General features: G+C 47.0%; 1 protein-coding gene across 4 annotated transcripts; it reads left to right on the plus strand.

Annotated features, from left to right (window-relative positions):
- Positions 1–3,410: 3,410 nt before the first annotated feature.
- CIB2 (calcium and integrin binding family member 2) lies at positions 3,411–27,426 on the plus strand. 4 transcript variants are annotated; one of them, XM_079129385.1, is made up of 6 exons: positions 3,411–3,653; positions 7,990–8,024; positions 21,829–21,940; positions 23,636–23,732; positions 26,310–26,505; positions 26,923–27,426. In XM_079129385.1, the coding sequence occupies exons 1-6, from the start codon at positions 3,603–3,605 to the stop codon at positions 26,942–26,944; spliced, it is 513 nt and encodes a 170-aa protein (XP_078985511.1). In that variant the 5' UTR covers positions 3,411–3,602; the 3' UTR covers positions 26,945–27,426. The 4 variants fall into 4 exon arrangements, with proteins under 4 accessions (XP_078985511.1, XP_078985513.1, XP_078985510.1 ...); XM_079129384.1 differs by having other exon boundaries at positions 3,419–3,653; positions 23,636–23,783; XM_079129386.1 differs by lacking the exon at positions 7,990–8,024 and having other exon boundaries at positions 3,420–3,653; positions 23,636–23,783.
- The last annotated feature ends 27 nt before the right edge of the window (positions 27,427–27,453 follow it).

Here is a 27,453-nt window from a genome sequence, read left to right on the forward strand (position 1 = left end):
ATGCATGTACAAATATGTCACAATGAATCCCCCTATTATGTATAATTATAATGCACACAATAAAAAACAAAAAAGATGCTCATAAATTATTCCTAAGAGAGAAGAATCAGATGAGTCATGATAGCAGGCAGGATATAACCAGGAGGGACTTTAAAAGTTGATAAAAAGTAGAGGTGGGCCAGCAAAGGATTTGAGTGAAGGACTGGCAAGTAGGTCACTGAGACTAAGCTGCTGGAAGGCAGGTTTGTTCTTTGCTTAGAAGATGTTCCTGTTCCAACCTTGGGCCCAGGGCACCCCATCTCTGCCATTATGATCCACTTTTATGTATTTTTAAGTCTTAGAAGAACAACTTGCAGATCAATAGTATGTCATCACAAAGAATAGCAGGTGGTTAAGGTGGAAGGACTGTGGAAAGAAAAGAGATTCATATTTTATTATTTAATTTTTATTTAAAATATTTTATTATATTTACTCAAACCCCTTATCTCCTGACAAATTCACTCCTTGGAGTACTTGGTAGCATTTATCTGTTTCCATTCCAAATTTACAAACAGACTTCACTGTGTGAGTCAGAAATGAAAAAAAGCTAACATTTTATTGAGTATTTGCTAACTGCCAAGCACCTTAGAGACACCCCCTCTTCCCCCTTGTCACTGTCTTTCTGATTGATACCACTTATAAGACTGCAGTCAACCAGGAGTCTGCCTCCTGTAAATAGCGGTACCTATGTGTTCCTCTGCCCTAGAAAGGATGATCAAGGGCAGAGTCAGGGCTCAGATTTAAATCCACCCATTAGCAGCAGTGTCACCTTGGATAAGTTACCTTTTCTGAGACTATTTTGCCATCTATGAAATAGGATGATAATGTCAACCTCTACTAACTTATGAGGTGTTTGTAAAATAATCATATTGAGTAACTATAAAGTATCCAACACAGTCCTGAACACCAGGTAGGTAATCAGTTGTTTCTTCTCCACTCTCCTTGCAAACACACAGTCTTTCTCAGAGACCACACGCACATCCAGAGCTGCTAATGCACAGGACTGGAATGGGAGAATGAGGTTAGAGACTTGCTTTGCCACTTCCTAGCTGGGTGGTGTCAGGCAAGTCATCTTGCCTCTGAGCTGTGTTTCTCATCTCCAACATGAGACTTGTATCTCCCTGCCTTCCTCACAGTATTATAATAGCTCAGAAGAGTGTGCTTCAATTAGAGCAAAGAAAACAGCAATTAAAAGGGATTTTTAAAAGGGAATTTTCTACTCAGGTTGGTCGCATTGACTCATCTCCCAGGAGAGGAGAAGCTCCCAGGACTGAAAACACTTCCTCTTTGTAGAGATTCTGGCTTTTCTACCTGATACCTGGTATGCAAATGAGCAGCATGTTAGCAATTATATAAGAATGTCTCAGAACAGGATCTGAACACAAGAATTCTGGCTTGCTCATGGGCATGTAGACTCCAAGACGGAAACAAGGAAAACTTTTGTAATAGTTGTCATGTGGTTTGGAAAGGGTTTCAGTTTCCCCAACTCTAACAGGAGAAAGGGGAAGTGCCTATGAAGTCTTTTAAAGATGTCTGTCTTGGCTCTACATTTCCACATTCTCTGAATTTCTGGGCACATATCCTGTCTTCTTTCCCACAGCTAAGGCCCCTATTGGATGTGTCTACAATGAATGAAAGATGATGAGGCCGCCTCTGAAGGCTGATCAACAATCCCCTGGGATGCTTAATTGCTTCCTGCCCATCGGATAGCAATTGATTGTGCCTCTGAGGGACACTTGAGATTTCAACAGGGTGGCCTGTTTAGCTGACAGCTGCTGTTCTCACTGGAGGCTGGCAAAATAACGTTGGAAAGTCCTAACCATTAACTTCAAATATAAAAGGAAACTAAAAATACCAGGGATCCTCTGCCAAACTTGGGCCCCTGTTTCCATGGCAACCCAGAACCTTCAGCCTAAGCAGTGATTCTCAAAATGTGACTTCAGGATCCGTAGCCACAGCATCACCTCGAACTTGTTGTATACCCACATTTTCAGTCACCCCACGCCTACTAAACTACGGAGGCACCTCCTTCCAAGTTGTTTCAGAACCACTAACCTAAAACAAAGCACATCTTTCAAAGCATGAGATCTTGACCTCCTCAAAATTCACTCTTTCAACCCACTGAATAGAACCAGCCCAGGTTCCATTACTTCCCAGCTGTTCCATCCTGGGCAAGCTATTAGACCTCTCAGCCTGTTTCCTTACCTGTAAATTGAAGCTAATGGCTATGGTCAGCTGTTCCTGAAGGTGAGAAATAGCACACATATGGGCTACAAGGTATGTGTACAGATGTTATTTAAATATTTCTTTCCTAACCTCCCATATATTTTACTTTTCCACAATTCTCTTTGTTTAACCTAGTATAAATGTATTTAGGTGTTCCCACTTCTTTGGATTTTCATTTACTTATAAGGGTTATCATGTCCTGTAAAACTTTAATAAATGGGCATGCTTTTCTGCTGTTAATCTTTGTCTTTTGCCAAATTATTTCTCAGATCCAGGCAGAAGTGTTGTTTGTTTTGTTTTCTTTTGTTTGTATCAGGGATTGAGCCCAGGGATGCTTAACCACTGGGCCACATCCCCAGTCCTTTTCATTTTTTATTTAGAGACAGGTTCTCGCTCAATTGCTGAGACTGGCCTCAAACTTGCATCCTCCTCCCTCAGCCTCCCCTGCTGCTGGGATTACAGGCACACCACCATGCCCGGCTCCCCACCCCCCATCTTCAGAGGGTAAAGTTTTGCCTCCCTATAACGGCAGTTGCTTAAAACCCCAAGAAAATGTACTGGCCTTTGTCACACTTCTCTAGACACAATAACTTCTTCAAATTCTCTCAAATATCAAAGAATGCCAAGCAAATCCTCTGCTCCTCCCCGAGGAACCTAGAAGACCTGAGATGCCCTGCCCAGGCTGCGGCCAAAAGCTAGGTCAGCTTGCCATGACTTGCCAGGACCGGGCCCCGGAGGGTTTTGGAAGTCAACTCGACTGAATCCACCCCACCCTACCCCAGCTTCCCCGGAGCTACGGGGCCCAAAAGAAGGGCTCAGTCAAGGTCGCCACGCAAGACGGTGGCAGGGCCAGACCCCAACTAGATCCCCGCACTCACGGCACAGGGCCCCCCGCCCTGAGGTCGCGCCACTTGCCCTACTCTACCCCTGGAAGGGATTTCCCAGGCCTAGCGCCCTCACCCCGAACGACCCGGGCCCGCTGGCCGGAAGTCCTGGGTGGGCCCTGCCGACGCGCGCACAGCGGCGCCAGGCGTCCGGGTTCCCTCCCGCGGCCACGCCGCCCCCTGGCGGGCCCCGAGCGCGCTGCAGTGGCGGTGTCGGGCGCCCGCCCCCTCCCCGCCGGGGGCGGAGTCGCTGCCACCCCGGGTCCGGGTCTGCGCCTCTGGCCCCTGCTAACCTCCTCCCGGCCAGCCGCGGGGTGGGGTGGCGGGTCCGGCCGCCTTGGGACGCTGCCCGCGGCGGGGCTGGGGAGGGCCGCGGGGCGCGGGGCTCCGGGCTCCGGAGGCCGCTGATGGGAGGCGGCGCCCCCGCGGGCGAGCGACGGCGCCGCGGCCACCATGGGGAACAAGCAGACCATCTTCACCGAAGAGCAGCTGGACAACTACCAGGTGAGCCCGGCGCGCCCCGGTCCCTGAAGCGGCGCTCTCCGCCCCTCCTGTCTTTTCCCGAGACCTCGGGGAATCCAGTTCTCTGGGGTTCAAATCCTGCGCCTGCTTTCAGCGCGCAGCGTGACCTTGGGCCGGTGACTTCCCCCTCGCCGAGCCTCAGTTTCCCCGCCTGGGGAACCACAGCGCTTTGCAGTTGGAAGTTTGTATCAGGTGCACCTTGTCTCCGCTCCTCTTCTCTCTCTCCCCCATCCAGCCGCCTTACTGCTGGGTTCAGGCTGGACCCGAGCCACCCCTCCCAGCGACCACCTGGCATGGAAATGGAGAGTCGGAAAACGTGGGCTGAAAGCCTTGTCAGTCCCCACAGTCCCAAGAAGAACTGGGAGTGGGATGTTTCAGCCCCAGTTGTGGTCTTAAGTTGGGGTGTTTATCTGTTGGGGTCCCTCCCTCTGGCCCCAACATGGAAATAACTGGAACAAGAAGGTAAACCAGGGGCCATTCTTACCTGGCCACATCTCTAAACTCCCTCAGCACTCCCAACAGCACTCCTTAGATCATTCTAGGTTCCAGAACCAGCTAGCTGTCAGGATCCAGGACCCCAGTGCCCAACCACCCATGTAAAAACTTCTGTGTTTGTGGATAGATCCCCCACCCCTGACTTGCCAGGATCCCTGGCGAGCTGCCTAGCTTACCCCTGCAACATCAGTCTCTCCAGGTCCCTTGCCTGCTGGCTGCATTGCAACTCTCAGAACAATTTACAGTTCCCCAACTGACCATGCTCTTTCCTCCTTCCCTAGTTCCCTCCCTCCCTTTTCTGTACAGTTTCCTGGGTCAGAGACATCAGCCTTCAAGGCCTTACTCAGATACCTCCCCTGATGCCCCGAGGCAGGACTGACAGGACCCTATTGCCACCACTGTCCTTGGGAGAGAGGAACACAGTAGATACCTGTAGCCTTCATGAATTTTTATGTTGGTATGGAGGAAAGCGAGGTTGAAGTGTGGGTCCTCTGATGTGGGTGAAGGTAAAATAAGATCCCCTTTATCTCCGAGTTGTCAGTAACAGACTTCCCAGCTCCCTGAGTGAGGCCCAGGAAGGAAGAGAGGAACCATATTTATGGAGAGCTAGATGTATATCAGACACTGCAGTCAGTGCCCTCCACGCATCAGCTCACTTGACCATCACAGTGGGGTGGATCATTCACTCCATTTTACAGGATAGTAAACAGAGGCCAAGGAACCTTGGACAGTCAGGTCTCACATAGGAATTTGAATTGTGAACCCCAGGCTGGCTTCCCTCATTTGGGATGAAGTGGACTGGACTTTGTGTGATTTTTGTCCAGGAGACACTCTACATTTAATTGAAACAGACTTTTACCTCCAGTGTGACCCTTCTGAAGTGTGTTCTAGGGAGGGTCATTAGCAGGCAGTGGGGAAGCCAGTAGGTAGCTGACTGCTGCTTTGTCTGGAAGGTTTAGAAACAGTGCTTGAGCAAGCCCTTGGATGACAGGTGCATTTTACTTAGAAGGGCCTGGAAGGAGGAATTTCAAGTGGAGGGGGCAGTTTGAATAAAAGCTTAGAGGAGCAAGCAGCCCATACCCAGAAGTGAAGGTGGCCTGGAGTGGGGGTAGGGAGACAGTTCCCACTCAGACCAGCCTGGCATTGGGTTACCCATCAGGGCCAGTCCCAGTGTTGGGTTCTGATCCTTTGCCAGGCCTGGCTAGACCCTGCCAGGCAGGGTGGGAGAAATGAGAGACATGAAATCTGAGAGGCCCACATCTCCTTCCTTCTGGCTGTCCAGCATGGTAAGCCAGTACTGGATGTGGTGACCCTGAGTTACAGCCACCCCTACTCCAAGGACCACCAGGTTTATTGGGACTTCCAACCTGCCAGTCTTCTCTTCCTAAGGCAAGGTGTCACCTTCTTTAGTTCCCAGGTGCCATTGGTTCTCAAAGTTTAGGCTTCTGTCTAGGTCACTCTGAATTGTATATCTATTCCCCAGAACCTTCAAACTCTAAAAGAGGCCTCACTTCCTTCCTGAGAACCTACTGCTGCTCCTCCAACCTCCTTCCTTAGCCCCCATTTTCAGTTAAGAGTAAGTCTGTGTTGTGTCTCACCTGGGTACCCCTTCCTCTAACTCCATGGCCAGGGCCCTGGGCCAAACCTCCTCAGTCTCCTGGGAATGAGAAGTCTAACTGCTCCTTCCTCACCCCTCCTGTCTGCTTCCTCCACCCCAGCCACTCTCCAGCTTCTGCCACAGTTCCTCAGTTCTCACTCTTCCTTCTTTCTCCTTCTGTCTCATTTCTTCTCCTCTTTTCTTTTCTCTTCTCTCTTCCCTTTTTCTTCTTCTTTTCAGTGGACACTATATATTATCATTGTAAAATAAAATTTTTCTATGAAAATAATCCGTGGACAAAGAGTTGCAAGGACTGCATTGGCCAGTCCCCTCTTGCTGTAGAAGACCCTAGGGAGCCATCTGTGGAATATGGACTCCTGGTTCAACAATGCAGGGACAAAGGACAGGAGGGATCTTTTTAAAATTCAGGTCCCAGTGCTGCTGCTGGTCCAGGCACACATCTTAAGGACCACTGATGTAGAGAGATGTAAGTAATCATGATAAGGGACCAGGTTTATATGGGAAACTTTTGCATCTTTTGCTAGTAGAACCCTTAGGTCAGGACCTGAATACTTCCTTTCTAACCCATGGCCAAGGAGAGAGGGGAGGCGATGAGGGAGTAGACAGATCAGGAGAGAGGAGAGCAGGAACCAGGACCTCCTCATTCCAGTTCTGCCAACAGCCCCTTCCTGGCTCATTAGCAGAGCCCTGGCTCTTGTCACTAGCATCTTCCAACCTTAGAACCAGCCTGCAGCAGAGGGTCATCTGTACCTGGAAGGCTCAGTCAGGCTGCCTTTGTTGCCTGAACCAGTTCTCTGGGGTGTCAGCCCACATGGTTCCCAGTCTGAGTCTCAGGCCTACCAGGCAGGAGTTTTTTGCCTGCTGGGTGGGAGGTGGGACCGCTGCTTCCCCAACATGAGCCTTTCATGGCTCCTGCAGAGGAGCCATTGCCAAAAGCAAAGCCAAGGCTTCTCTTGAAGTCCCTACATTTCCAAGAAGGGCAAGGCAGCATGGAGTCCTTCATCTAACTCACAGGGAGCTACAGATGGCTCAGATTTGTTGGGCTACATGGGACCTAGACATTCTTACCAACTATCTCCAGCTGAAGGTGTCCAATGGAACCCTCCCTGTTGTGGGCATCCTGTGGGCATGATCCTTGGCCTGCCTCAACATGCAATCCAGTTGACCGGGTGTCCAGAGGTTTCAGGTCTTATCCAGGACCAGCCTGTCTGTCTGCAAGCCTGGGCTGCAGCCACTCACCCCACATCAGAGCAGCTCTGTTCAGCATATGGCCCCAGGAGGCTCCACAGACTCTGGGCTCTGCAGAGCCTAAGAGGCCTCCTTCCTTCATACTAGAACAGTGGACAAAGGCAGAGGAGCCCAACAGCAGAGGATAAACATAAGAGGCCTTCACCACTGGGCATTTTAGGAAGTGCTGGATCCTTTTCACCTCCTTGCTTCCCACCAAGGCCTGGCATAATAAACAGCATCAAAGAAGCCAGTGGTTTTTTACCTACAATGGGCAAGACCAGGCCACCATATAGGCCCTGAGAAGGTTATAATCTGCATGACCTCAGGAACTGAGTGCTGCCCACTCTGGATAACCCAGCTGGGGGTGCTCAGCAGCCTCCACCCTTTCTTTTGTCCTGATGCTTCCAATGGCTCCCTGCCTATCCTCCTCTTCCCCAGCCCCTTCCCCGAGTCCTCCATCCCTCCTCTTTCCCCACTGTGTGACCTTACCCGTTTCTGTGGCTTCAGATGCTAGATATATATTGTTGCTCTCTGTTCACATTCCTGGAACTTCCACGTCTCCCAATACAGGGCTCCTTCCCATGACCACCCAGAATGCAAACAGTACCTTGCACACCTCCATGAGGCCCCATCCTCAGGACCTGAACTAGTGTAATGTGGTAGCTATGTGGGTCCTCAGTAGTCTCCAAAACTGTGTCCCAGCCACCTTCCCATTCTCCCACTGGCCCTCAAGACAACCATGTCCACCTGTGAACTCCAACTCCCTCCTTACCGTGCACCCCCAAGCATGTCTCATAGCCCCACTCCACCCATGCTTTGATTCCCAGGCCAGTGGGCAGATGTGGGAGGGGCAGTAGTGACTCTTCTGCCCCCAGCACAGGGCTATCTGGTGAGGGCCTGTGGCTCAAGGGCCCTGAGGAAGGAGGGAGCTTTGGGCCACACTGTCCACTGTGTATGTGTGTTTTCCTTCCACAGGACTGCACCTTCTTCAATAAGAAGGACATCCTCAAGTAAGTGCAGCTTCTTGTCACCCTTTTGGGGCTGGGGCTGCAGCCTGGGTGGGTGGGGCTTGGGACCCATGTGAGCTGACTGTAGAAAATGAAGCTGAAAAAGAGCATTGGAGCCCAGTTCAGGCCTCAGCTACACCCAGGGCCTGCTGTATGGACTCAAGAACTTCCTATTGCTCCCAAGGCCCTGATCCTCCTGCCAGGAATGGAGCTTATACCCTTTACATGCTAGACTCTGAGGTGGAGTTTCAGGCACATTTTCATTTAATATTTACTATGACTGTGTAACAGGAAGATTCTGCTATCCCTTTTAGAGATGGAACTCAGCAACTTGGCCCAAGTTACACAGCCAGGGACTGAAGACCTGGCTTCTGACTTCAGGTCCCTTGCTGTGTCCCTGCATCTTGAGGCCTGCTACTACAGGGAGACCCTGTTAGGCTAAGGGTCTTCTAGTTCCACCTCTGATGTCCTCTCACTTCTGGGATGTCCAAAAACTAGAAGCATGCCTACCACCCCTGAGTTGCCTGTCAGTCAGGGGCTCCTTTCTTCCCTGTCCTTACAGGTTGTAGGGTTGGTCCTGGACAGGAAAATGAAGAGGCTTGGTAGTCTCAGAGCCCCTGGACCAGACAGTAGAATCACAGAATGCCAGGAAACCTGCTTCACAGACTGTGCTGGGCCCCACTGCCCAGGCTATCAGGTGGCATTAAAAGCCAGAGAAGTCTCAGGATCACTTTCCCTGGAGATCGATGGACAGGCTGGGCTGGAGCCTGGTGCAGCTTCTCAAGATAGCTGTTCTGTGGTTTGTCACTGCCCTAACTACTCTGCTTGGATAGTCAGTGCTCCTTTCTGCCCAGGTTGCCATTCCAACCTATCTCCTGAATGGGTTCCGCCCTCTCAGAGAGTAGAGCTGGGCTCTCCTTCCACTTCCCAGCTCCATGATCTCAAGCTAGGTTTGACCCTACCTGAGCCTTAGGTGCTTCTGGGAAATGGGGATGACTGTACTGCTGCCAAGAGGCAGTAACTCCAGCGTGGCATCTGATAATTGGAATTTGACCTGGAGCTTGAATGATATGAGGGTGAGGACCCCATTGGGACAAGCTAGCTCTCAGAATGTAATCACACAGCAGTTGGTCCTGGTGTTCTGGAGGCACCTCTGACCTTTCAGAGTTTTGACACAAAGCTTCATGTAAGCCTTGCCACATTTGTCCTCTGCTATAGCGAGCTCCCAACATCTACTTTTTGGATGCCAGACCCAGACCGCTTTTCCTTTGAGGCCTACAACTATTTCCATTTTAGCCACCAAAGCCCCTTCCCCTGAGTCTTTGCACTAACTATCTCTGCTTCGCAGGGTGCCCTTTCTCATGCCATACTTCCTTCCAGACCAAACTCCAGCCACCTACCTCTTTGGGGACCCTCCCTATCCCCTGCCAGTCCAGTGATCACACAGTACTCTTACAACCTACTGGTGCTCTGTGGGTTCATGGACTCAGGTGCCAGCTTCCATGGGACTTGTTGTCAAGTAAGACTTGGCTTGAAGAGTGTGTGGATGAGGGAGGACTGGCCATAGGAGATTGATCCAGCCTGCAGAGCAGCAGTCACAAGGAAGCAGGCCTGCTCCTCACATCCCTGCCCTTCCTCCAGTGCTTTTACTGAGAGCAGCAAGGTTGCCCCCCGGGGGACAAGGGAAGAATGGCTCGAGGTTAGGAATGGGAGTCAATGTGGCAGGCCTCTATGGTGTTCCTGGCCTTTTTGCAAATGAGGGACTCCAGACAGGTGAGAGTGCTTAGGGAGAGTATCCTGGCTCCCTGCAGCCCCACCTGCCCACCTCTGCACCCTTGGGACCCCAGCCTTTATAGCTCAACAGCAGAGCAAAGGCCACAGTTGAGGTCCCAAAACGGGTGAAGCACCTCTCCATGCACCTGGACATGTCCACTCCTACCTGTTATGTCACTGGTGCATTCAAGCCCAGACTCTAGGTTACTAATCCTTGGGGACCCAAGGGACTAGATCCAGTGCTTTTCCTATGAAGTGATCGTGTGGGGAAGGGGAAGGATGAAGCCCGGGATCTGGTCCCCACTGTATGGCATCTTATATGGCTCTTCTGACCACATCTGCTGGATAGGGACAGCAGTGTTTGCTAGGGTTATTTTCTGGGAGGGCCAGGTTGACAGTATTTCAGAGACAACTAAGAGCTACTGGGGGTTCTGTTGGCCACCTGTTTACCCTCAGGGAGGGGTGGGATTACCTGTCCTTGTAGGGACCAAGCATGGCCACTCTGGTTCCTTTTTAGTTTCAGCTGCTTTATTCTTCTCCAGACTTCTTTCTGGGCTCTAGTAGAGTCAGGGTGACTGATCCCTATCCACCCCAGGGAAGCCCTCTCCGCAGTTCACATCTCAAGTCTAGGCAGTACAACTAAGACCTGGAGCCCAGAGAGAGAGAGGAGCAAAGACTTGCCCAGCAATGCACAGCAGCAGTGCCAGACTGACCTGGCCCAGCCTCTGCCTGTCTGCTATCCTCCCAAGACCTCAGTGCAACCACCCTTCCCCCACCTGGATGGCTTTCTTGGTAAGCTGCACCCTGAGTACTGACCAGATGGTGAGGAGGAAACCTGAGCAGGAGGCTCTTTGCAGCTTGGGGCCCAGCTCTCTGGCAGCCTTGGGTCAGTGACACGGAGTCACAGATAAACATAGAGCTGGTTCTCTATTCACTCCCTCCACCCCCACCCTAGTAGATCCAGTTGCTCTGAGCCCAAGTGGGTAGCTCACCCCATTGGACCACCCATCCCTTCAGCCTCCTTGCTCTCTGTGGGTAAGATGCTTAAAGCTTCTACTCTGGCATCCCCCAGTTACACTGTGCTCCTGAATGAGTGACTTAGGGGTCCTTGTCCCCTGGGTATAGAGAAAGGCTCGCCCAGTTTAGCAACTCAAGGTGTTCACCTCATTGTTACTTTATTGTTTATTTCATCAGCCTTTTAAAAACTTTGTGTAATCTATTTTAGTTACTTTTAATTTTTATTACACATCTAATACATATGACTATAAAACATTAGAATATAATTCCTAATATGTTCAAGGCCGTGGGTTTGATCCCAAGTAAAACACACACACACACACACACACACACAGAGAGAGAGAGAGACAGAGAGAGAGAGAGAGAGAGAGAGAGAGAAGAAGAAGAAAATAAAGCCAGTCAACAGAAGACAAAAATGTACCTTATAATCCTACCCCTCCCAAAAAAATAATGACTGCTAATCTTTTGGTATGTGTTGTGCTAGCATTTTCTTTTATGTTTATCAAAAAGTCAGACAATGTTGTTTTGTAATATGCTTAAAATTGTTTTTCTTTAGACAAATTGTAAAAATTAGAAAAGAGCTATGGAAAATAGTATGGTGGCTCTTCAAAAAATTAAAAATAGAATTTACATATAATCCAGCAATCCAGTTTATGGTATATAAAAAAGTTGGGGGCTGGAGTTATGGCTCAGTGGTGGAGCACTTGCCTGGCATGTGAGGCCCTAGGTTCAATACTCAGCACCATGTATAAATAAATAAATAAAAGATCCATTAACAACTAAAAAAAAAAAGAATAAAAAAAAAAGAAAAAAAAAAAAAGAATTGGTGATAGGGTCCTGAAGATAAGTTTGTATTTAGCAACATTATTCACAATAGCCAAAAGGTGGCAGCAAACCAAGTGCACCTCAGCAGATAAATGGATGAACAAAGTGCAGCACACACAGGGAGTAGAATATTATTCAGGCTTGAAACAGAAAGCATGCAGTCCTAGATGGACCTTGAGGACATTATGCTGCGTGAAGTAGCCAGTCACAAAAAGACTTGTGTATGACGCCATGTTTGTAAGGGACCTAGAATAGTCAAATTCATAGAGACACACAGTTGAAGGGTGGTTGCCAGGGGCTGGGAAATGGGGAAATGGGGAGTTACTGTTTAATGGGTGCAGAGTTTCAGTTTTGCAAGACGAAGAAAGGTGGTGGTGATGGTTGCCTGACAGTGTGAATGTCCTTAATACCATGAAGTGTACACTTAAAAATGGGTGAAGTAGGGTTGGAGTTGTGGCTCAGTGGTAGAGTGCTTGCCTAGCATGTGTAAGGCACTGGGTTCAAGTCCAGCACCAAATATAAATGAATGGGAAAAGGTCTATCAACATCTAAAAAATTTTTTTTAAATGGGTGACTTAGTAAATTTTATGTGCATTTTACTGCCCTTAAAAGTAATTGTAATCGTTAAGATGGTAAATTTTGTTGTTTTAGCACAATTTTTGTCAGAATTTTTTTTATTAAAATCTTTTTTATTTTTACAGACTGCATTTTGATTCATTGTATACAAATGGGGTACAACTTTTCATTTCTATGGTTGTACACAATGTAGATCCACACCATTCATGTAATCATACATATACATAGGGTAATACTATCTGTTTCATTCTACTATCTTTCTGTCCCCCACTCTCTCACACCCTCTCTACACCATCCAAAGCTCCTTCAAAAAAATCTACACTATAACAGTTATATAGTATTCAAACCTCCCAGTCTTAAGTAGCCTGATGTATGAGAGATACCTGATAATGAGCTTCCAGTCTCCAGCAGGCATCTCAGGATGGGATTTGCCCCACCTAAAGATAGAAGCTACTGCTTCCAGGATAATCCAAGATGGCTGTTCTGGCTTCCAAAGGTGTTGGCAAATGGGGAGCTGCAACTTGGGGTGTGGGTGTGGTCGGCTGGAGATCCAGGAGGCAGGTGCGGTTGGTCTGGCTGAGGGGTCCTGGAGGTGGGGTGCGGTCAGTTGGTCTGGGGGTCCTGGAATTAGGGAGTGGTTAGTCGGGCTGAGGGTCCTGAGGTACATTGGACCTCCAGGCAACAGCAGGCAGCTGGCGCTCCACTGGTGGTCTGCAGTTGGTCTGTTGGCTACCAGCATATGATCAACAGGTGGACCTCAGGTGGTGGGTGATGGGTAGGTGAAAGGCAGGTGATGGACAGGCAAGAGGCAGGCAAATGGCGGATTATAGGTGCCAGTCAGTGAGCAATGTGCACTCAAAAAGTAGTCGATATGCTGGCAGACTGCAGGTGTTCACAGTGGACAAATGAGGTAAACAGCAAGGAATCGATAAGCAGCAAAAACTGCCTCACGGAGAAACAGATATCCTCTGTTTGAAATCCAGGTTATGGAGTGACAAGGAACACAGGCTCCTTCTAGTCTGCCATCTTGGATCCTCTTTTGGCACAATTTTTTTTTTCAGGGCCAAGGACCTAACTCAGGGCCTCGCGCGTCCTAGGCAAGCGCTCTGCCACTGAGCTAAATCCCCAACCCCTGCACAATTTTTTAAAACAAAAATAGATAAGAAAAAAGGAACACAATATATCTATCCCCATTGACATGACTCAAGAAAACCACTAGTAATATTCTAGCAAACAGCCTTCATTTCTGTCTTTATTTTTTAGGAGTATAAATGTACACAAGCTTTTAAAAAACTATTAAATGGACTCCTACTGTACATTCTACTTTTTTTAGTTTACATTGTGTGAAGAACTTTTTTGAACTTTGGTGCTAGAGATGGTACCCAGGGCCTCTTGCCTACTAAGCAAGTGCTATGCCACAGAGCAACACCCCCAACCAACTTTCAGAATAATTATTCTTCTGTAGCATTTTAAATAGCTGTGTTAACTGAGTGTCCCTTAATTGATTTAGCTGGCATTTAGGTGTCCCAGTTTTCAACATTTTAATTAGTACTGTGGTGAATATCTCTGAGGCACCTTCACATAACTGCATATTTGGGATTATTTCCTCAGAGTACAGATTTCAGGATCAAAGTGGAATTTTAAGACTTTTGAATTTTTCCCACTCTACCACCATATATATATATATATATATATATATATATATATTTGTCTTCTGACTTAAATCATTGCCGGTGGGCCAACATACACTGTAAGTAAATGAAGCTGCCCAGTCTGGGGCTTATGAAAACTGGCACTGGCAGAAACAGTTGCTTCTCATCCCCAGCATGATCAGCATATTCAGCTGCATAATATAAAGTCTTTTAATTTGTAAATGTTGGCAACCAAATTCTAAATTTTAATTCAGTATTTTAATATAATAATTTTAAAATACTGTGTAAAATAATTAGAATTGTATTTGTTTTATAGAAAAATGAAGAGATGTACAGCGTCATTACACTATTGTCTTTCTGATATGTTGTATCAATGTTCTCATTTACCTCTAAGAATTTTTTTATCTCCTCCCTGATGTTTTCTGTTATCCATGCTTCATTCAATAGCATATTATTTAGTCCCCAGGTATTGGAGTAATTCCTGTTCTTTATTTTGTCATTGATTTCTAATTTCATTCTATTATGATCTGATAGAACACAAGGCAGTATCTCTATTTTTTTGCATTTCCTAAGGGCTGCTTTCTGGCATAACATATGGTCTATTTTCGAGAAGGTTCCATGTGCTGCTGAGAAGAAAGTGAATTCGCTCATTGATGGATGGAATATTCTATATATGTCTGTTAAGTCTAGGTTATTGATTGTGTTATTGAGTTCTGTGGTTTCTTTGTTTAGTTTTTGTTTGGAAGATCTATCCACTGTTGACAGCGGTGTGTTAAAGTCACCCAGAATTATTGTGTTGTGGTCTATTTGATTCCTGGAATTGAGAAGGATTTGTTTGACATACATGGATGCACTGTTGTTTGGGGCATAAATATTTACGATCATTATGTCTTCCTGATTTATGGTTCCCTTAACAGTATAAAATGTCCTTCTTTATCCCTTCTGACTAACTTTGGCTTGAAGTCCACTTTATCTGAAATAAGGATGGAAACCCCTGCTTTTATACTGAGTCCGTGTGCATGGTAGGTTTTTTCCCATCCTTTCACCTTTAGTCTGTGGATGTCTTTTTCTATGAGATGAGTCTCTTGCAGGCAGCATATTGTTGAGTCTTTCTTTTTAATCCATTCTTCAAGTCTATGTCTTTTGATTGATGAGTTTAGCCATTAATGTTCAGGGTTATTATTGAGATATGATTTGTATTCCCAGTCATTTGGGCTTATTTTTGGGTTTTAACTTGACTTAGTTTCTCCTTTGAATGGATCTTTTTCCTCTAAGGTAGTTCCTCCCTTTGTTGACCTACATTGTTGTTTTTCATTTCCTCATGGAATATTTTGTTGAGAATATTCTGTAGCTCAGGCTTTCTATTTGTAAATTCTTTTAACTTTTGTTTATCATGGAAGGATTTTATTTCATCTTCAAATCTGAAGGTTAGTTTTGCTGGGTATAGGATTCTTGGTTGGCAACCATGTTCTTTCAGAGCTTAAAAAATGTTGTTCCAGGCCCTTCTAACTTTTAGAGTCTGGGCTGAAAAATCTGCTGACATCTGTATTGGTTTCCCCCTGTGTGTAATCTGATGCTTTTCTCTCACAACCTTCAAAATCCTCTTTATTTTGTATGTTAGGCATTTTCATTATAATGTGCCTTGGTGTGGATCTGTTTTGATTCTGTGCATTTGGTGTTCTGTAAGCCTCTTGTATTTGATTTTCCACTTCATTCTTCAGGCTTGGGAAATTTTCTGATATTATTTCATTGAATATGTTGTTCATTCCTTTGGTTTGTATCTGTTCCTTCCTCAATCCCAATAATTCTTAAATTTGGTCTTTTCATGATGTCCCATAGTTCTTGGAGGTTCTGTTCATGATTTCTTACCATCTTCTCTGTTTGGGCAACTTTATTTTCAAGGTTAAATCTTTTGTCTTCATTGTGTGAGGTTCTGTCTTCCAAGTGGTCTAGTCTGTTGGTGATGCTTTCCATTGAGTTTTTTATTTGGTTTATTGTTTCCTTCATTTCAGGGATTTCCATTTGGATTTTTTTTTTTTTTTTTTTTTTTTTAGAATATCTATCTCTCTGTTGAAATGATCTTTTGCTTCCTGCAGTTGCTCTTTCAACTGCTTATTGGAGCGATCATTCATTGCCTGCATTTGCTCTCTTATCTCTTTGCTTCATGAATCATTTTAATTATGTATATTCTGAACTCCTTTTCTGACATTTCTTCTAGCATGCTGTCACTGGATTCTATTAATATAGAATCTAGGTTTGTTTGGATCATTTTCTTCCCTTGTTTTTTCATGTTCATGTATCTTCCCCTCTAGCAGTGCAGATCTGGGGTATTGCAGTTTCCCCGCTATAGGCTTATAGTGGCCCTATAGGTTTCCAAATTCTTTTCTTTAAGGGGAGATCAATATTAGCAATGCCCAGTACAGACCATATGCAACTCTAAACCAAATAGTCCCTATGAGGGCATTATCAATATTGTCATAATAAACAGAATGAGTTTAATTAGTATCTACAGTATAACAAATAGATTTGCAATAAGGTCTGCACTTCTAATGGAGGACAAAGAGGATGGGGAGGGGTATAGGATGTAGCTATTAAAGAGATAAGAAAAGAGTATATAAAAGTTCTAGATCATAGAAAGAGTGAAAGTGTAATCAAAGAAGTTGGTTGTTAGCATGAGAAAAGCTAGAAAGACTGAGAAAACAGGTAAACAAAAGGAAAATAGAGCAAGAAAAGTAAAGAAATAAAAACAAAACTTTTCAAAAAGGAGAAAAAAGAAAATCTACACTTTAACAGTTATATAGTATTCAAATCTCCCCCTCTTCAATAGCCTGATGTTTGAGAGGTACCTGACAATTAGCTTCCAGTCTCCAGTAGGCGTCTCAGGATGATATTTGCCTCACCTAAAGATGGGAGATACCGCTTCCAGGATTATCCAAGATGGCCACTGTGGCTTCCAAATGTGTTGGCAAATGGGGAGCTGCAACTTGGGTGTGGGCGTGGTTGGTTGGAGGTCCTGGAGAGTGGGTGTGGTTGTCAGGCAGGGGTCCTGGAGTTGTGGTGTGGTCAGTCTGGTTGTGGGATCCTGGAGGCGGGGTGCAGTTGGTCTGGGGGTCCTGATGATAGAGTACAGTCATTCAGTATGGGGGTGCTGGTGGCGGGGAGCAGTCAGTTGATGTGAGGGCCCTGGAGGCAGGGAGTGATCGGTCGGCCTGAGGGATCCTGGAGATGGGGCTCAATCAGTCCGGCCGGGGTCCTACGGGGCCTGGCTATTGTGTCAAAATGGTGGCATCCACATTTAACCAAACCTGCAGGTACTGTTTCAGTGAACTTCCAGGCAATGGCAGACAGCTGGCTGTCCACTGGCAGTCTGCGGTCAGTTTGCTGACTGCTGTTGGACGATCAGGAGGTGAACCTCGGGTGGTGTGTGATATATAGGTGAAAGACAGGCGATGGACAGGCAAGAGGCAGGCAAATGGCACACTATTGTCTTTAATTTATTTTTTTTTAAGTGCTAGGGATTGAACCCAGGGTCTTTGCCTATGGTAGGCAATTGCTTTACCACTGAGCTATATCCCCAGCTTCTGGTGTGAAGTCTTATTAGGAATACATAATAATTATCTAACTACTTAAAATATTACATACTTTTTTTATGTTTTTAATATTTATTTTTTTAATGTTTTTAATATTTATTTCATATTAGTTTTATATTTAGCTATTTCTGTTGTATTGATTCTTTAAAATTATAAAATTATTGTTGTTGTTGTTTGTTTTTAGTAGTACTCATGATCAAACCCAGGGTCTTATACTTGCTAGGCAGGCACACTGCCACTGAGCTACATCCTCAGTCACTGAATTAGGTCTTTTATTTTTTAAATATTAATTTTTTAGTTCTTAGTGGACCTTTATTTTATTTATTTATGTATATGCGGCACTGAGCATCTAACCCAGGGCCTCACACATGCCAGCTCTCTACCACTGAGCCACAACCTCAGCCCAGAATTAGGTTTCTTTTTTTGGTGGTGCTAGGGATTGAACACAGGGCCTTGTGCATGTGAGGCAAGCACTCTACCAACTGAGCTATATCCTCAGCCCCTCAGTTAGGATTTTTTAATCATATTTTGAATAGGCTAATGTTGCTATATGGAAAAGCTGTTATATAGAAAATCTTCTAAGCTCTAATTCAAATAGTTTCTAAGTTGATTTTTTTTTGTTTTCCAGCAAATAATGATAATTTGCCTCCTTCTTTCCAATATTTAAATGTGCTATTTTATTGTCTTAACTAATTACATTAATTAGTACTCCAGGGGGAACAGTTATATAATAATGTTGATTATAGGCATCCCACATTTATAGGTTTATATCCAGTATCTTATCATTTAAGTATGATGTTTGATGTTTTTTAAAAATATTTTTTAGTTGTAGATGGACACAGTACCTTTATTTTATTTATTTGTTTTTACATGGTGCTGAGGATCAAACCCAGTGCCTCACATATGGTAGGCAAGTACTCTACAACTGATCTATAATCCCAGCCCTGATGTTTGATGTTGATTCACAATAGATGTCTGTTTAGTTCTGCTTCTAAGCTGAAACTCCTTTGTTTGTGTTTTACTAAGAATTTTAAGACTTTCTTTTGACAAAAATCCTCCCATGTTTTCAACATTTTTAATTTTTATTAACAAATACTTTAAAAAATTTAAGAACTTTGGAATTGGGGCTGCAACTTAGTGGTGGAGCATATACTTAAGCATGCACAAGGCCCTGATTTCCATCCCCGGTGCCAAGAAAAAAAAATCAAAAGTAGATTAAGCAATAAGTCCGCTGCTCCCCTCTTAGCACCCTCTCCACTTCCACCTCATGGGGATCTCAGTGTGAACATGTGGTATGCACAATGACACAGTCATAAATTCATCTATCAAATTGATAAAAATATTTTGCCTATTAATATCATTTACAGGGCTGGGATTGTGGCTCAGTGGTAGAGCACTTACCTAGCATATGTGAGGCACTGGGTTCAATTCTCAGCATCACATAAAAATAAATAAAGGTTCATCAACAACTAATAAAAATATTTTTTAAAAAATATAACTTACAGTCACAGATTTCCATGCATTGAACCATGCTTGCATTCTGAAATAAATCCCACTCAGTCCTAATGTATTATTCTTTAAATACTGCTGCACTTGATTTACCAGTGTATTAATTTTAAAACAGTTTTGCACCTGCATGTGCGAGTACCCTTGGTCCATTCTGGATGCTGCCCATTAGGTTCAGGTATCAGGGTTCTTATTAATTCTCTAATATAAACTGGGAGGCCGTCACATTTTGCCCTATGCTCTACAGCAGTTCAAGTGGCATAAGTATTATTTCTGGTCCTAAATGTATGATAGGACAAATATGTAAATCATCTTGAACTTAGTACCCTTTACTGGGGAAGTGGTGACAATTTTTAGAGTGTCTTTCAGAGTGATTTAGGTTTTCAAATCCTACTTAGGTTTGTTTACCTTAAAGAAAAAAATTCTAACATTATTCATTATTTTAGGACAGATCTGTGTACCAGGGCAGAAGCTGGCTTCTCACCTAGCAGAACCACCTCAACCCTCCAGGAGCATTCCTAGCCCCTCTCCCAAGCCCTCCACTTCCAGGAAGCCCCACCTATGTCAGGCAACATGCTAATAGCTACAGTTGAGCCAGGAGAAGTTTTTGTTGTTATTGTTTTTGTTTGTTTGTTTATTTTGTACCAGGATTTGAACCAGGGGTGCTTAACCAGTCCTTTTAAAATTTTGAGACAGGGTCTCACTAAGTTGCTGAGGGCCTTGCAAAGTTGCTGAGACTGGCCTTGAACTTGAAAGTCTCATGCCTCAGCCTCCCCAGTCACTGGTATTATAGGTGTGTGCCACATATTCAGCGAGAGCCAGGTGGTTTTATGAGCATCATCCTGTTTAATTCTCACATATGTGACAACAGCAGGGTGGTCCCCATTTCTGAAATGGAAATTTATTCTTCAAGGGTTACTCCACTTACCGAAAGCCATGCTGCTTTCGGTATGGAGAGGGTGTCTCCAACCTTAGCCTGACCTCAAGCTCCTGCTGCAGCCTGCCACAAGATTTTGGGGCTATAAACCAACCCCAAAAAATAGCCCAGCATCATACTCCTGCACACATACTGGGGATTGGGTATCAAGGTCAATTAGAAATATAACAATTGGAAACACAGCGGATCTGTCAAGAATGCATTAATCGGAAAACAATTTGTGGTTGTAGGGTTTGGGTACTATTTTTCTCAATTCAGGAAATAGAAGCAAAGAAAGTCCTTGAGCACCCTCTTATGGCAAATCCCCACCTGATCCTGTCACCCTGGTTTTGTTGACTTCCCCATACCCGAAGGATAAATTCTAGGGCCCTTCCCACCTCCACCTTTCTCCAAGCCATGGAGCTTCTTTGTACATTCAGGATGGGTGGCTGGAAAGTGGGCTTGTGGCATTTTGCTTTTTGTTTGCTGTAGACAGACTCTGAACCAGGTGTTTATGACGCGCTTGCCAGAGTGGCTTGACTTATAGGGAAGACATGGAGATCATGGGTTCAAGTCTCATCCCCACTTCTCACTGGCTGTGTAAGCAGAGAATAGGCCTCAGTTACCCCAACTGAAAAATTGGAGGCTGATATCTACCTCTGGGGATGATTTGGGAATTAAAATAAGAAAAGTAACTCACACAGCCTTAGCTCAGGGCCTGGCACAAGTGAGCCCTGGGAGCTGAGGGCATATGAGCTGGGGAAGCAGTTAAATGCTCTGCTGGACACCAAGAATTGGGTGAACCCCCACGGAGAGCCAGGTGGCGGTGTTGAAGGGTTTTTCTAAGAGAGGTTCTGAGTCAGACCACTTAGAAGACCTGGACTGACCCAGATTTTGAGGTAGTAGGGTAGCCCAGACCCAGGCCCAGGAGATATGGGGCCATACCTGATCTAATCCCCAGTAGCCTAGGGCCTCTTGGACAGTTTACCTACCTCAGCCCCTAGAGGAACACTTTTTCCCCCCAATCCCCTTACCAACAGTACTTTATTGAAACAATTTCTTATGAATGCAGTTTTTACCTGTCTTGGGATGGAGGCTATTCTCTGGTATGGCAGGGACCTGGACCAGGGGACACAGGGCAGAGGCGGCCTGGATAGTGATGGGCCTTCTTAGTGAGATGGTGTCAGGATACTTCTCATCCCTTAGAGTCCATGCAGCACATGCTGAAGTGGTCTTATGTTCCAGGAGGATGTGGTCTCCTGAGTCCAGGGCAGGAGGATGGGATGGGAGCCAGCAAACTGAGCCCTCGGTGAGGAGGGCAGGAGGCTGGACCTGGGGCAATGGACTCTGTCCTGATGGCTCCCTGCTCCAGGGAATTTGCAGTTGTCCCATTCACAAGGGCTTCCGAGGATGTAAGGGCTGTGGACCTCTTCAGAGACCAACCCTGCTTTGCAGACCCCCAGGAGTGGCAGAAAGAAGAGTGGTTAAGAATTTCTGCTCTGAATTTCCAGTTCTGGGCTTGTTCCGTGGCCCTCAATATGTCCTAGTTGTGTGGCCTTAAACAAATCACTCTTATCCTCAACTTTGTTTGCTGAGCTATAAAATGGGGCCACAAAGCATCTGTCTGCCCAGTGATCAAGAGGAGATCAAGTAAGGTGACATGTCAAGTGCTTAGCACAGTGCCTGAAGCATAGAAGACTCTTATGAGTCCAAAAGGGTGCAGGTCCCAGGGTAGAGGGTGGCAGTCTGTATAGTGGATACGGGGAGGGCCTGGATACAGTCTGATTATCGGCATGGGTTCACTTAGAATCCTCTTCCCTCCCAAGCTTCACACTCTTGTGGGCAGAGCTGAGGTAGGTTTTCTGAGGTAGCTCCCTATAAAGAGCAACACTGGCCCACAGGGGTCTCAAGGTGGCACGCACTCCAGTGTTTTTCCTCTGTTTTCCTCAAAGGCTCCATGCACGGTTCTATGAACTGGCCCCCAACCTCGTCCCGATGGACTACAGGAAGAGTCCCATTGTCCATGTGCCTATGAGCCTCATCATCCAGATGCCAGAGCTCCGGGTATGTGAGGGGCCTCTCTAGGTGGGCTATGGGGATGGGAACTCTGCACCTCTGAATGGGGAGCAGAGGCACCCAGCTCTGGGTGAACCCTTGCTGCTCTCTTTATAGCTCTGTGTCTCTGAGCAGACCACTGAACCTCTCTGTGCCTCAGTTTCTTCACCTGCACTCTTATGAATACATGTGGGGAATCAATGGGGTTGCTGTGGATCAGCAGTTGCCCTGCTGCCCAGCCTTTGGCCTATGCCCATCTGCCTTCCCCTTTGTGAAGTGGCCCTGGGCCTCTGTACTGGACAGATGTTATATCTGCCCTTTTAGACAGTTTTTCTGTCTCTCCCTTATCTGGCTGTGGTGTCTTGCAAGGTCAGCATAGGCATTCCTGGCATCACTTCTCAGAGTTGAACATGGCACAAATCACCTGAAAATCTTTTCAGAATGCTGATTCAGGCTCCGTGCATCTGGGGTAGGTCAAATTTTATTTTCTCACCAGCTCCCAGGTGAGGCTGATCCTCAGACCTTCCATACATTTGAATGGCTCATTTCCTGAGTTTCTCACCCAGAATATGTAAAGTTTACTCCAACATTAAGAAGACATTTGGAAGCTGGTTGTGTTGGCACACTCCTGTAATCCTAGCATCTCAGGAGGCTGAGGCAGGAGGATGAAAAGTTTAAGGCCTGCCAGGCAACTGACCCTGTCTCAAAGTAAAAGTAAAAAGGACCAGGATGTTGATCAGGGTTAGAGCACCTCTGAATTTGATCCCCAGTTCCAAAGGGAGAAAAAAGAAAGAAATTTGGGCTCAACTCCACACTGCTGTGGTGCCTTGCAAATGGCCCCTCTCCTAGGATGTGAGGCCAGAGCATTACATGGCATCCTCATGGGCCTGTACCCTGGTGACCTCAGTTATGAGACACAATGAGCCCAGGCTTGGCTTTGGACAAGCACCCAGCCTGGCCCAGAGAGGGATGGGAGACCAGGCTCAAAGGGTCATGGAGAATGTGAGGCACTCATGGGCAGAAACCATGGGCTCTGTCTCTGAACCTCTGGGCTGGGTGCTAAGTAGGGCTGGCCAAGTGCTAGCCCAGTTGTGATAGAAGGAACCCAGGTGTGTGGGACTCTGCATGATTTGGTATCAGAGAAAGGAGTCAGTGTCCAGCCTGCCAGAGGAGGCAGCATTGGAGGTGGTCGGGGAGAGGTCAAAGGAGCTCAGTAGTTGCAGGCCTGGCAATTAAACCATCTCTGTGACTCCCACTGCGTGTCTTGTCCAGTTATCCAACCCTTTCGGGCTCCACTTCTGCCTCCTACCATCCTGGCTTGACATGGCCTGAGTTTCCCATGCCCCGGGGGTATCTTCTGCCCTGTCTTCTCAAGGCAGAAGCCTTTGTGAGCTCCCCTGCAAAATGACACAATGCCCTGCTCCTGCCTCCCGTGAGTGCACGCAGGCTCTGCCGAGCTGGAGAGCTTGTTTAGTGATATGACATGACTGACTGGCGGAATGCTTGCTGTGCTGGGCCTTGCATACTTTAGCTCCTCGAATCCTCTAGCAACCCTTTTAATTAGGTGCTGTTACTGTTCCCATTCTGCAGATGGGGAAACAGAGGCTCAGAGGCTTGTGCAAGGCCACACAGGCTGTCAGCAGTCTGGTTCTGAGCCCTCCTGCTTCACCTGCTTCTGGTGATTGCTGTGGTTATTTTCCTCAGGAGAATCCCTTCAAGGAAAGGATCGTAGAGGCTTTTTCTGAGGATGGCGAAGGGAACCTCACCTTTAACGACTTTGTGGACATGTTTTCCGTGCTCTGTGAGTCAGCTCCCCGAGAGCTCAAGGCAAACTACGCCTTCAAGATCTATGGTAAGGAGGGTCTGAAGGCAGGGCAGGGCGTGGTGCTGAGGGTGGTGGCATTCAGGGCCATCTGGCCATCCAGTTACTGCTGGCTCCCACCATGGAAGATGCCACGAACAATGAGGCTGACCTGTCCTCTAAAGAGTTCTGATCCAGCATGGCAGCAATGAGGGACCCATTCTGCCTGAGAGCATCCTCAGGGGTCCTACGAGCAGAGGAGATAGGGACTTGCCTGCCGTGGGTGGGGGTTAGTGTGAGGAGGGGTCACATGTGATGTCATTTAATCAGGACCTGGAGGATTTGAGGAGGTCTGTGGACTGGACACATAGGGGTGGTCATCCCTGGCAGTGGGGGCAGCCTGAAAGGACTCAGAAAAACAGAAAGGCACAGGACTCCATGAGATGGAAGAGGTTTGGGACATGGTGGGGCAGGAGGCAGTGAGAGTCTGAAGAGATAAACTGGGACCAGATTGTGAGGAGCCAGCCTGGGAGTTTGGGTCTAATGCTCAGTGCATGGGTACTGCAGGGTGTCTAGGGGAAGGGCACCTGTGTTTTGAAAGATCTCTCAGCAACTTCCGGTACGCGAACAGGAGCCACACTGAATCTCGGGCCCAGAGAGGAGGTGTGGGCCATGGTGGGCTGAGCAACAAAGTGCCAAGGGTAAGGGGGCTCTTCATTTCACCCCAGCCCAGCCCAGCCCAGCCCTCTGCCCTGTTGTTTCACTGGCCACCAGAGGGCGCTGGGCACTCAGGAGTCTCCAAAGGACACAACTTCACACAGCTCACGGGCTGTGTCAGAGGCAGTAAGCCCAACAGGCGTATGGGCACTGGTGTCAGATCCTCAGACTGTCCTTAGATGGGGACACTTCAGTCCAAGGAGGGGTTGGAACCTGTTGTAGACCGGGGAGCCAGTGACAAATCTATCCTTGGCACTTTTGAGCAGCTGGTGGATTCCAATGCAATGGAACCTGTCAGGGGGTATCTTCATTTTGTCATTATCATGTTTATTTCAAAGGACTTTAGGTTTAGATACATATGTGCACTCACATTGTTTGTGTATCAGAAAGACAGTATCCGCCTGTCCACCCTCTACAAACTGTGCCTGCATGGGTCATGTAAAAAGCTTCCTAAATTCCACCCATCATTCCTCCAAACTTAGACCCCAATGTGTTGCTCATGGGAAGGGTTATTTTCCACCAAAGAGGGGGCAGAGCACACAGAGCCTCAATTTCCTTACATAAAAGGGGCAGAGGAATCCAGCCAGCCAGCAGGTCTTTCCAGAGAACTGCCTGCATGTCCCTCCAGTGGCAGAGATGAATCCCACCTGTGCCTGCTCTGGAGGCCCCCACAGGCCAGTGCAGAGGTGAACAGTGCAGGGTGCCCTCAGGGCTTGGGCTCTAGCACCAGCACTGACCAGGGACCTCAGGCAGGTCTCATCCTTTCCACCTCTGTTTCTTCATCTATAGAGTAGGGATTCTAGGTGTACCTACCTAGAACGTGTTGTTTCAAGATTAAATGAGGAAGAGCACGCTGTGCTCACATTAGCAGTTATTCTCTTCATCACTGCATTAATGTCAGTTAGCTCAGCAGGCTAATTTGGAACTGTCTCAGGAGGAGCACAGTGAGGGGGACCCTATGTCTAAAAAGCTCCCCTCTTGGGAGGGAAATTTGAGGGAAACTTCCCCAGGTGTTTGCTGGGTAAGGCATCCCAGACAGGAGAAACTGCGTGTGCAAAGATCTGGCAGTTGGGCTGAGAATGCTAAGAAGGGTTGGAGTTCACCATGACAATCCTGTGTGTGGCTCAGTCCTTGGATCATTTTGCCATATTTTGGAGCAGTGGTAGTGCTTTTTTTTCCCGTACAATCAAACCATGCTCCCTGCTCCATGCATTCGAAAGCCAGCCAGTGGCCCCTAAGGAGCGTCTGCATCTCCTGACTTGGTGTGTGTATGTGTTTAATTGACAGGTGAAACTGTATATGTTTTATCATGTGCAACATGATATAGGACTGCATGTTTGTCCTGAGACCTGCCTTTGGCAATGTGGCCATTTAGAAAACACAGATCTTAAAGTCATATAGGCCCCTGTCAGAATCTCTGTTCCATCTCTAACTGTCTCTCTGATCTTAACGCAATCACTTGGCTTTCCTGAGCTTTGGTTTCCTCAACTCTAGAAGCCCACTGTAGGGTAAGGCCAGGAGGGGCATTTGGCCTGACCCCAAAGTCCCCAGGGAGCCTTAGATTGGGAACTATCTCAGGCTGGGTTTACATACAGGCATTGTAGGGTTTTGTAGGTCCTCTGAATTTTAACTTGTTAACTGGGTATTTAAGTCATATTTATGGGTGAGATCCTCTTGGACCCCATCAGCTGCGCACAAAGATCCAGTATCCCCAAAGTGTGCCTAGAAATGCTTTTGAGACTTCAGAGACAGGTGGAGAGGTCAGTGTGACCAGCTAGGTGGAAGGGGTAATATAGGACCAGACCTGAAGTGATCCACCCTGGCCTAACCACTTCTAAATCCATACCATGCACCCCACAGACTTCAACACTGACAACTTCATCTGCAAAGAGGACCTGGAGCTGACACTGGCCCGGCTCACCAAGTCAGAGCTGGATGAGGATGAGGTGGTGCTCGTGTGTGACAAGGTCATCGAGGAAGCTGACCTAGATGGCGATGGCAAGCTGGGCTTTGCTGACTTTGAGGACATGATCGCCAAGGCTCCTGATTTCCTCAGGTGCTGCCACCCCAGGGACTGGGCTTGGGCAGGAAGATCAGAATGCTAGGGCCACAGCCAGAAGGCTTGGTCTTGTGGTTCCTCCATGGTCAGTGACATGCAGGCCAGAGCAATAGGTCATCTTCAAGGCCCAGATCTCCTTGATGTTTGACTGGGCTTGCCTTTGAAGGACCAGATTCTCCTGGGAACGATAAAGACCTGGAAGGTCCTTCAGTTATAACTGGGTGCTGGAAACCCTGGGAATAGCTGTTGGTTCCTCTGAACCTCTCTTCCCTTGGGGTGATTAACTATGCCTCTGTGCAGGCTACCCTAAGGAACCAGCCAGGGGTGGGCCAGGCCTGCTTAGCTTTTCCTGAGGAGCCTCTACCTGCCCAGCCCAGGGTCTCTCACCTTTTCCTGTCCTTGCTATCTTTCCAGCACTTTCCACATCCGGATCTGAGGACACTGCTGAGGCTGCAGGCCTGGAAGCCCACCACCCAGTTCTGCTGCCTACACAAGTGTGGCTGCATGCTTCCCAGGAAAAGAGCTGTAGCCTTTGGGGTTTACACCCATGGACATTTCCTGTGGCCCTTTCAGCAAAAAAAAAAAAAAAAAAAAAAATCTTAACCAGAGAAGTAGGATGTGAGGAGTAGGACCCTTTCCAGGGCTCCTCGTGGTCCAGACCCAGGACCCATAGCCCCTGAGCAGAACCTCCTGTCCACCCCATGCCTAGTCCTCTCCCCATCCAGCCCTGGGAAGGTAAGGAAGAAAATCTAACAGGAGGTGGTAGAGTCTGACTTGTCCATGTGCTGGGCTGACACCCCAGTCACCCAGGGCAAATATAAAAAAAAAAAAAAAAAAAAGTTGGGGTTTTAATGAGCTATGCAATCTTCTTCCAAAATCCCAAAATCCAAGGCTGAGTTGTGCCCCACTCTGGCCTGTTCCTCTTCCCACCACTCTCCCCAATGT

The sequence above is a fragment of the Sciurus vulgaris genome, assembly GCF_902686455.1.
Source record: "Sciurus vulgaris genome assembly, chromosome: 2".
Taxonomy (NCBI): Eukaryota; Metazoa; Chordata; class Mammalia; order Rodentia; family Sciuridae; genus Sciurus; species Sciurus vulgaris.